The sequence below is a fragment of the Ornithorhynchus anatinus genome, chromosome 4 (assembly GCF_004115215.2).
Source record: "Ornithorhynchus anatinus isolate Pmale09 chromosome 4, mOrnAna1.pri.v4, whole genome shotgun sequence".
NCBI lineage: Eukaryota > Metazoa > Chordata > Mammalia > Monotremata > Ornithorhynchidae > Ornithorhynchus > Ornithorhynchus anatinus.
In genome coordinates, this window is record NC_041731.1 from 42,601,001 (window position 1) to 42,611,822 (window position 10,822).

Here is a 10,822-nt window from a genome sequence, read left to right on the forward strand (position 1 = left end):
TAGCTCATGTACCTGCTAAAAAAAAAAAAATTATTCCAGGATGTCAACTTTCCGAAAGCGAACAACAATTACAAGAAAAAACAAGTGAGCTGATAGTGCTTCAGAAAGAAATGGACTGCTCAAAGGTAGATGTAAATCGACTTCAAGACCAGATCCTATCAGAAAGAAGGAAAGCAGAAAAACAAATTGCAGGCCTGAAAGAAGCAATTCAAACACAGAGAAGCCAACTAGAGAAAACACTTCTTGTGAGTACATTATATTATTATTAACATTTGTTTAGTGTCTACAACGTGCAAAGTGCCAAGCGAATTTCACAAATCAGTTTAACTGTTTGGGTAAAATGGAACAATTCAAAAATAACAGGAAAATACACAAGTTAAATAATTCCTTGGAAAGGATAGTCTTTGTTAACAGCCTGGAGTAAGAAAGAGCCCCAGTCTTCCTGAAGTTCTCACTTTTGGGAAGGGAGATTCTGCTTGGGAAGGCTTGCCTGCTTCTATGTTGGTCACCAGCCCCACCAGCAGCAGACCTTGGCACTCCAGTGGAGCGCGAGCTGAATTCCTCATTCCTGGCTGTGTGGTTAACGTGGCCACGGTTCCTCCTTCAATCTCTGGGAACCTAGCTGAACAGAGTCCTGGAAGCAACAAAACAATGGTCGGGTAGGGTGAGGCAGGATCCTGGCCCTGGCATTCTCTGCTGCATTCTTCACCTTTGGGCTTCCCAGGGAGAAGAGGTGTTGGTTCAAGCTTCTTACCCTGAGCTCAGAGCTTTTCATCAGACAGACTCTTGTTTGACCTTTTTGGCTTCACAGCCCCAGAGTCCAATGTCTCTAAATTTCTTCTGTAGACTGTAAGCTCATTATGGGCAGGGAATATGTCTACCAACTTTTGTTATATTGTACTCCTCCACGTGCTTCGTATAGTGCGCTTCACTCAGTAAGTGCTCAAATACAATTGATGATTGATTAGAGTGGACCACGCCAATGTTTTTTTTTGCCATTCCTTCCAGGCTAGCCTCTAAGCCTAGGGAAGGTGAGCGAGGCAGCAGTAAATTAACCACAGACCACCCCACAGCTGTCTTTTGAGCAGAAACATTATATGACTTTTTTAATGGTATATGCTAAGTGCTTAGTCTGTGTCAGGCACTGTAGTAAGCGCTGGGTTAGATACAAGCTCAGCAGGTTGGACACAGTCAATGTCCCACATAGAGTTTACAATCAAACCCCATTTTATAGATATGGTAACTGAGGCACAGAGAAGTTAAGTGACTTGCCCAAAGTCACAGAGCAGACAAGTGGCAGAGCCAGGATTACAACCCACATCCTTCTGACTTCCAGGCCCATCTCTATCCACTAGACCACACTCTTCCTCTCATAGTATGCCAGAGACATTAATGCCTGGGAAGTGATATTTAAAATTCACTCCATTTGGTTCGTTTTGCTGTCCTTAAATAATAATGTTGCCTTCTTTGATCAAGCAAAAGGTGTTCCCCAGACCAGACCACTTGGTGGTAGTGGAAGCTTCAACCAGACCACTCCCGTGCCTCTGCTTCTGAAACTTTTGCCTCTGGGATTTGGAATCTCTGCCCTCTTGGAGCAAGTGATCCTACCACGTTCTCTCCCGACTGTCTTTCTCTCCCGACTGTCTCTCAAGTCGGGTTTCTGTGCTGTTCGCTAACTCAGGGAAAGAGCCAGAAGCGGAGGGCTAGACTTGCCCGCTCCACTCCCCTCTTCTCACTGAGGAGTGCAAAGCAATGTGCTGGACTCATTAGGGCAGGGGTCGGACTAGTTTGACAAATTTCCTTTTTATGAGGGAAGGGTGAAAATGATCACCCTTTTGCAGATGGAGAAACTGAGGCCCAGAGAGGGGCTGGGCTAGCCCAAATTCTTCCAACCTGCCAGGTGTAGAGAGACCGAGCCAGATCTAGAGCTTTACCCGCCAGATGCCACCAAGAATTTTTCTGTCCCCCACTGAATCATATAAAGAGAGCCAGTTCATTCTCCCCCTTCCATTGTAGGAACAAAAGCAGGCCAACAGCTGCCTGCAGAAAGAAGTGGCCACAATAGAGCGAACCTCCCAGGATAACCATGAGCGAGCCAAACGCCTGATGACGGAGCTCAGCCAGATGCAACAAGATTACATGGACCTCAGAAAGCAGGTGGGTTCTGCCTCCGCTGGAATTGGGGCTTTTTTCTAGCATGGTCGTAACCAAGGCTGTCAGGGTCAGGCTTTTCCTTTAAATAAATTTCATTCAGTTGAAGGAGCAGAGGGACACCTAGAGACCCACTGCTGCCAGGGGCCACAGGAAACTAAATCTTAATCAGTTTAAGCTTTTCAGCCTGATTGTGGCACAACGAAATGTAGAAGGAATTTCAGGGGCAGTGATTTGTTCTTTTGAGTCTTAATGTAAAATACAATCTCCGTGCCTGATAAGGCCGAAGCGATGCCTGTGATGATGCTGGGAAAATGGAAAGTAGTGTCCTTGGCGGAGATGTATTCTTCCAAGTAGACTTAGTAGAGTGGTCTGCACACAGTAAGCACACAATAGATACAACTGATTGATAAAGCTATTAGCATAAAGTAGTAAACATTGCCTTTTTAGGGAGTAAGAGAGGATCTGTTGGTGGTTTACTCTTTAATATGGGATTATGTATGTCATGTGCATTCATGAAAAGCCACAGGGTTAAGGGAAAAAACGGGCAAGGGAGTCAGGGGACCTGGGTTCTGATCATAATTCCATCTCCTTAACCTATGTGACCTTGCACAAGTCACTTCCTTGTGCCTCAGTTTCCTCATCTGCAAAATGGGGTTTCCTCATCTACAGAACTCTGGCTGACCTGATTATCCTGTGTCTATTGTTGTGCTTGTCCCATAGTAAGTACTTAACAAATGCCATCATCATAATTATTAGGAATTTCAGGCAAGTACTAGATTGGGATGAAATCCTTTTAACCTTTCAGATTCATTCAATTCAAACAATTGCATTTATTGAGTGCTTACTTTGTGCAGAGCACTGTCCTGAGCACTTGAGAGAGTACAATACAGACACATTCCCTACTCACCACGAACTTAATCTAAAGTGACTCCTAGTCATGAGCCTGGCACAGCTGGCAAACTCTGCCAAGTTTGCTGACCCTAGGGAATCCCCAAACCCTGAAGTGGCAGGGTAGTTCCCCGGGACCTCAGGGGATCCGATTCTCAGTAAGCCTGCTCTAGGCCTCAGATTCCATAGCCTGCAGTAGCTTCCAGACTGGTGGGCCCTCACCCACATCTCCCCACACACCCAGAGCCAAATCTTCAGAAAGCCCCTGATTCTTCTGAGGTGGGTCAAGATCAAAATGGTGAGAAGTGCCAGAACTACCTTCCCCCTCAGTGAAGATTTCCAAATGAGTCAGTTCCCCCCCAACCAAGCTGAATTCCCCCCAGGGGAGCATCTGAAGTTCAAAGCAAGTCCGACCAGGTGGGGGACACCGTTGAGGTTGCTTGGTGACTGGCTTGAGTCCCAGGCTACCTCAGACCCACCTCAGGAGAGCAGCTGGATGCATGCTGACTTGGCATTACACCACCCCATCTTCTGGACCAGTGATTAATCAATCGATTTTAATGAGCGCTTACTGTTGCAGAACACTGTACTAAGCACTTGGGAGAGTACAGGATAACAGAGTTAGGAGACACACTCCCTGCCCACAAATAGCATACAGTCTTGAGGGAACTGTGCATAAACCCTTAGAGACTGAGAAGCAGTAATTCACCAGTGAAACTGCATGATCAAAGCCAAACCTGTGAGTGTGGGAACTTCTTTCTTAGGATGATAATAATAATAATAATAATAATGTTGGTATTTGTTAAGCGCTTACTATGTGCCGAGCACTGTTCTAAGCGCTGGGGTAGACATAGGGGAATCAGGTTGTCCCACGTGGGGCTCACAGTCTTAATCCCCATTTTACAGATGAGGGAACTGAGGCACAGAGAAGTTAAGTGACTTGCCCACAGTCACACAGCCGACAAGTGGCAGAGCTGGGATTCGAACTCATGAGCCCTGACTCCAAAGCCCGTGCTCTTTCCACTGAGCCAGGCTGCTTCTCGTCTGATCATCAGACTTTTTCTTCCCTAGATAAAAAATCAAGAGGATTTGGAGAGAAGACAAAAGGAAATTAAAGATACAATGAAAATGCTAAAATGGGAAGTGAAAGATGAAATTAGAACTAGCCTTAAGGACTTCAACCAATCTCTCCCAGAACCACTGGAAGATGTGGAAGCTGTTTTTCAGGGAAATAAAAGCTTCCCATCTGAACTGGAAAGTTGGAAAGAGAACTTCCCATTTTCAGCAAATGAAGAGCTGCCTTGTGAAGAAAAACTAAACTTATCCCAAGTCCACATAATGGTAAGCATGGGTCACTCCTACCAGCCACGGCCCCAGTGGTCAACCTCATTTTCGTGATCAGACTCCAGTTTTGCCCCTGATCCTGTTTCGACTTGGGAACCATTTTTAGCAATAGTGAGTACAACAATAGGTAAAATATATTAGACTTCCTAGGTGAGCAGAATTCAGATAAATTAATCAGTGGTATTTATTAAGTGCTTACTGTGTGCGGAGCGTTGTACTAAACGCTTGGGCGAGTATGACAACAGAGTTGGACATAGGATGGGAGAAGATCCCTCCTGTGGTTGCCAGGAGCCATACCTGAGATAGAGTTTCACGTCTTCATATTTGGATACTTTTTTCTTCCCTGACCAAGGATGAACACTGGCGTGGAGAAGCACTGAGAGAGAAATTGCGTCACCGTGAAGATCGACTCAAGGTTGTACTTGTCTAAATACTGTGTTAGATCGGTAAAACATTAGGCAAGGTTCTCAAACAGAAGGTTTTGGAAACTTGAAAATTTCTGTTGTGGGTGGGAGCACATTGGGCTTGACCTCTGCCATATTCGCCTTCCCTTCATATGTGTAGCGATGTTCATGAAGGAGTGTTTTCAAACAAGCACGGTGAAATTAAAGATGGCAACCCCAAAATTTCATGAGGCTTCTCCTGGTCTCTGGTTTGCCATCATATACCCAGTGAGGAACATTCACTTGAAAGGAAGTTGATGCATCAAGTAAACAGCTCCTTTTTTAGCTGGGGCTCATATATAAATTAGACTATCCATCTGGATTATGATTGTGCAGGAAAGTGTGGCAAAGCTCTGCTTCTCTGAGTCCGTTCTTTGCTCCCAGAAGAGCTGGGAGAAGAAGAAAAATAGGGCAGAGTCTAGGGTCGTAGGCGAGCTAGCCTGGTAGCTTTTCGCCACCCTTTTCAAAGGACGCCTGATGTAGATATTCTAACCAGCATTGAGGATGCACAGATCTTCCCATGAAACTGGACTAGACGACAGAAACCTCCCATCAGGAAACCCATCACAATATGGAAAAATACCATGCCTTTAAATTATTTGAAAGCTCGGTGCAAATTAAGAAAAGGTGAAAAGAAATTCATCTACTTCTAACCTACCCAGATCTGTGGGATTTAGGAATCGAAGGAATATCTCTGATAGAAATCAACTGTTCATATGCAAGCTTTAACATCTTTTTAACAAAATTACCTCGTTTAAGGCTCAACTCCGATGCTGCATGTCCAAGCAAGCAGAAGTATTGATCAAAGGCAAGCAACAAACAGAGGGCACCCTGCATAGCCTGAAGAGACAAGTTGATGCATTAGATGAACTGGTTAGCAGCACCGCCACAGATTCATTTCTGTCCCCAAATTCAACCCAACTGGAGTCTTTGCTCAGTGAAGAGCCCTGTTTTACGGACTGCCAGGTAAAACGTTTTTAGGAGCAGTTTTTTTGCATTAATATTAAAAACAACAGCACTGGAGTAGATACAAGACCGTGGAGAGCGGCGTGGTATAGTGGATAGAGTATGGGCCTGGGAGTCAGGTAATGGATTCTAATCCCCACTCTGCTGTGTGACCTTGAGCAAGTCACTTCACTTGTCTGTGCCTCAGTTACCTCACCTGTCAAATGGGAATTGAGACTGTGAACCCCATGCGGGACAGGGACTGTGTCCAACTTGATTTGTTAGTATCACCACAGCACTTAGTACAGTGTCTGGCACATAGTAAGCACATAAGAGAAGCAGCGTGGCTCAGTGGAAAGAGCACGGGCTTTGGAGTCAGGGGTTCTGAGTTCGAATCTCAGCTCTGCCACTTGTCAGCTGTGTGACTGTGGGCAAGTCACTTCACTTCTCTGTGCCTCAGTTACCTCATCTGTAAAATGGGGATTCCCCTGTGTCTACCCCAGCACTTAGAACAGTGCTCTGCACATAGTAAGCGCTTAACAAAATACCAACATTATCATAAATACCATCATTGTTCTTATAAGGTCCCACCTGAGGTTCACAGTAAGTAGGGAGAACGGGGTATTCAATCTCCATTTTGCAGATGAGAGAACTGAGGCACAGAGAAGCTAAATGAGTTGCCCAAGGTCACACAGCAAAAAAGCAGAACAGGGATTAGAACCCAGGTGCATGCTCTTCCAATAGGCCATGTGTCTATATTATCAGTCAAGCAATCAATGGGATATGTGGCTCAGTGGAAAGAGCCCGGGCTTGGGAGTCAGAGGTCATGGGTTCGAACCCCGGCTCTGCCGCTTGTCAGCTGTGTGACTGTGGGCAAATCACTTCACTTCTCTGTGCCTCAGTTACCTCATCTGGAAAATGGGGATTAAGACTGTGAGCCTCATGTGGGACAACCTGATTAGCCTGTATTATCCCAGTGCTTAGAACAGTGCTCTGCACATAGTAAGCACTTAACAAATACCAACATCATTATTATTATTATTATATGTTGAGTGCTTACTGTGTGCAGAGCACTATACTAAGCATTTGGAAGAGCACAGTACAACAGACAGACATGTTAACCATCAATTGAGATTTCAGATGCTCCAGCATTACTCATACAAGTTGGAAATGGGTTTTCAGGGAATTTATACCCACGTCTGCTAGATGCTTAAATATCATCAGATGGCATCCAAAAATGCTCCAATTTGTATCAAACCATCAATGGAATTTGAGTGCTTACTGTGTGCAGAGCACTGTACTAAATGCTTGAGAAAGCACAACAGCGCTGGTAAATGAGATCCCTGCCCACAAGAAGCTTGCAGTCTACAGGGGAAGCCTACAGTATTCCTTGTGAATTCACTCTCCCATGTTTTAGACTGTCTTCCAGAACGTTTTCAAGAGACCAGGAGGAGGGTCACCACACTCCAACTTTTTCCACTGAACCCATCAACAAATTCTAATAGATCAGCTAGGTAAGCATTCCGTTTGACTTTCACACCTTTGTGTTCTGAATTCAAATTCCTGTTGCAATGACTCATTCTCTTAGAAAATATTGGGAAACTGTACCTGGATCAAATCTTTCCTCCTCTTAAAAAGGGACAGCAGGGCTTTTTGGCAACAAGTCTTTTACAGTGTTTTTCTTAGTCATCAAGATCATTTAGGACCATTTCAAGTTCATCAAGCACTTAAATCAGATTTTCCTGATCAATTCACAAGTTGCTATTTGTTTTATTGTAGGAGAAAAGCAACATACTACGGGGCACCACAGATGTCTTGGTGTTTATTACCCCCAGTCTACCAGGGGAAATATGCCAGAGGAGGTACCTGAAGTTTCTACTACCTCACCAGGTCACAAATCTGAGTGGATTTACCAGATTCTGCTCTAAATCAATTTAGTCCAGGTACCTACCTTCAGTTGTCTAGACCTGGTACTTGGCTATAACATGGTTTAATGTTTGCACCAACAGGGTAACTAATTTGTACTGTACAGAAAATACAAATGTATGAGATTTGTTCTAAGAAGTTAATGGAGTGCCACAGTTTGCAATACAGGTTTAAGTGGTTACTGTTTTGCACATTTGAAATAAGTTTTTATAAAGCTACGCACACATTGACATCTATTTTAGAAGCAAAGAATGGAGCGTAAATTCCTGTGTCACTGAAGTTTTTACATGTGTAATTTGAAACAAAATATATTTTCATATAAAAATAAAAGATTTAACAAAAATCTCTTACTCCTTTTTTTGGCTTGCAGTAAATGGCTGACTTATGCATTAACTGCAGACGTGTTATGTAAAACTCTCAGCAGAGAAAGATTATGCTTCACATTCACCTAAATTCCAAGCGTATGACACTGCCTTCCTCTAGACATGAATCTCTTTGCCAGCTAGGCAATTAAAAACCTTGTTGTTGCGCTCCTGCCATGTAACATGAAGCTAACTACTTAGAATGAGTTTCATTGTGTAGTGGATCCTTGATTCCTGGAACCTGTGTCTTCAGGCCAAGATGGCTCCTTTCTACATATGGAACACATGCAGGTATTTTTTTTTTTATGGTGTTGGTTAAGCGCTTACTACGTGCCAGGCACTGTTCTAAGCACTGGGATAGATACAAGCTAATCAGGTTGGACACAGTCCCTGTCCCACAGGGTACTCAGTCTTAGATCCCCATTTTACAGATGAGGTAACTGAGGCACAGAGAAGTGAAGTGATGTGCCCAAGGTCACACAGCAGACAAGTGGCAGAATCAGGGTTAGACCCTGGATACTTCTGACTCCCAGGCCTGTGCTCTATCCACTATGCCAAGTTGCTTCCCCTTGACAGCTTGGTCTGTCTTTGGAGGGAAACTAGGAAATTATCTATTGTAAATAATAATAATAATGTTGGTATTAAGCAATTACTGTGCCGAGCACTGTTCTAAGCACTGGGGTAGATATAGGGTAATCAGGTTGTCCCACGTGAGGCTCACAGTTAATCCCCATTTTACAGATGAGGTAACTGAGGCACAGAGAAGTTAAGTGACTCGCCCACAGTCACACAGCTGACAAGTGGCAGAGCCGGGAGTCAAACTCATGACCTCTGACTCCGAAGCCCAGGCTCTTTCCACTGAGCCACGCTGCTACATACATATATAAAAATTGTACTTTCCCAAGTGCTTAGTACAGTGCTTTACACACGGTAAGTGCTCCAATACAATTATGTAGCAAGGGGTTCGTCAGCATTCCAGGTTTAAAGTTAAACTTCTGCTAGATTTCTAAAAGTGATCTCATGCTTAGTCCGTACCTGGTTTATCGTATTCCATGGTGGTCAGTGTACTTATGCCACTGCTGTATATTCAAAAGTCTAATCTAACCTCATACCCAGCTGGCTGGACCAGGCTATATAATAATCATTTTGGTATTTAACGCTTTCTATGTGCCAAGGACTGTTTTAAGTGCAAGGGTAGATACAGGGTAATGAGATTGTACCAGGTTGGGCTATGTGCCAGGCACTCTAATAAGCACTGGGGTGGATAGAAGCAAATCAGTGTGGACACGGGCCCTGATCCACCTAGGGCTCACAGTCCCAATCCCCATTTTACAGATGAGGCACAGAGAAGTGAAGTGACTTGCCCAAGGTCACAGCAGACAGGTGACAGAGTCAATATTGTAACTCATGACCTTCTGACTCGCAGATCAACAGGCCATGCTGCTTCTCAAGATCCTCCTTGACCTCTCAACCGCCTTCGAAACCGTGGATCGCCCCCTTATCCAACTTTGACTTCACTCTCTTCTCATGGTTCTCATCTCTCTGGCTGTTCATTCTCAATCTCCCTTCCCTAAACTGTGGGGCTCCCTCAAGGTTCAGTTCTGGGTGCCCCTTCTATTCTCCATCTTCACTCACTCCCTTGGAGAACTTATTCGCTCCCACGGCTACAACTACCACCTCTATGCAGATGATACCCAAATCTACATCTCCAACCCCGATCTCTCCCCCTCTCTCCAGTCTTGCCTCACCTCCTGCTTTCACATCTCTACTTGGATGTCCTCTGGTCACCTCAAACATAACATGTCCCAGATAGAGCATCACTGTCCATGGCACCACCGTCCTTCCTGTCTCACAAGCCCATAACCTTGGCATTATCCTTAATTCCTGTCATTCGACCCACATACTCAATCCATGTCCTAATCCTGTCGATCCAACCTTCACGATATAGCTAGAAGTCTGCCCTTTCCTCTCTATCCAAACTTCCACATTAATACAATCACTCATCCTATCCCACCTGGATTACTGCATCAGCCTCCTTGCTGACCTCCCTGCCTCCTGTCTCTTCCCACTCCAGTCCATACTTCACTCTGCTGCCCGGCTCATTTTTCTACAAAAACATTCAGGACACGTCACTCCGCTCCTCAAAAAACTCCAGGCCTTGCCCATCCACCTCTGCATCAAACAGAAACAACTCACCCTTGGCTTTAAAGCACTCCTTCACCTCACTTCTCTTCTAAAGTCCAGCCCACACACTTCCTTCCTCTAATGCTAAGCTTCTCGCTGTGCTTTAAAGCCTATCTCACCGCTAACCCCTAGCCCACATCCCGGAACATCCTCCCTCCTCAAATCAACAATTATTCTCCTCCCAACTTCAAAGCTTTATTGAAGGCACATCTCCTCCAAGAGGCCCTCCCAGACTAAGCCCCACCTTTCCTTATCTCCCACTCCCTTCTGTGTCACTCTGACTTGTTCCCTTCACTCCTACCCCCCGCCCCAGTTACATATATATCTGTAATTTTATTTGTATTGATGTCTGTCCCCCTCCATGTAGATGTAGGCTCATTGTGGGCAGGGTATATGTCTGTTCCTTGTATTGTACTCTCCAAAGCACTTTAATACAGTGCTCTGCACACCGAAAGTGTTCAACAAATACAATTGAGTGAAGAACCATTTTCAAAAACCACTCTAGAATGTAGAATAGCCCCTCGCAAACCACATACTCTTGCCCCTCTAGAGAATTTTTCATTGTTCCTTTATTCC

General features: G+C 44.7%; 1 protein-coding gene across 6 annotated transcripts in view; it reads left to right on the plus strand.

Annotated features, from left to right (window-relative positions):
* Positions 1-8,038, plus strand: part of CNTRL (centriolin) — a 75,205-nt gene extending 67,167 nt beyond the window's left edge. For 4 of the 6 annotated variants that reach the window (XM_029062502.2, XM_029062504.2, XM_029062503.2 and 1 more), the window contains 7 exons: positions 40-245; positions 2,017-2,157; positions 4,114-4,383; positions 4,739-4,801; positions 5,589-5,795; positions 7,192-7,288; positions 7,554-8,038. In XM_029062502.2, the coding sequence (XP_028918335.1) occupies positions 40-245; positions 2,017-2,157; positions 4,114-4,383; positions 4,739-4,801; positions 5,589-5,795; positions 7,192-7,257 (953 nt within the window). In that variant the 3' untranslated portion in view covers positions 7,258-7,288; positions 7,554-8,038. Of the gene's footprint in view, positions 1-39; positions 246-2,016; positions 2,158-4,113; positions 4,384-4,738; positions 4,802-5,588; positions 5,796-7,191; positions 7,290-7,553 lie in introns of those variants that run through there. The other 2 variants (XM_029062505.2, XM_039911795.1) reach the window with 2 other exon arrangements.
* Positions 8,039-10,822: the final 2,784 nt, after the last annotated feature.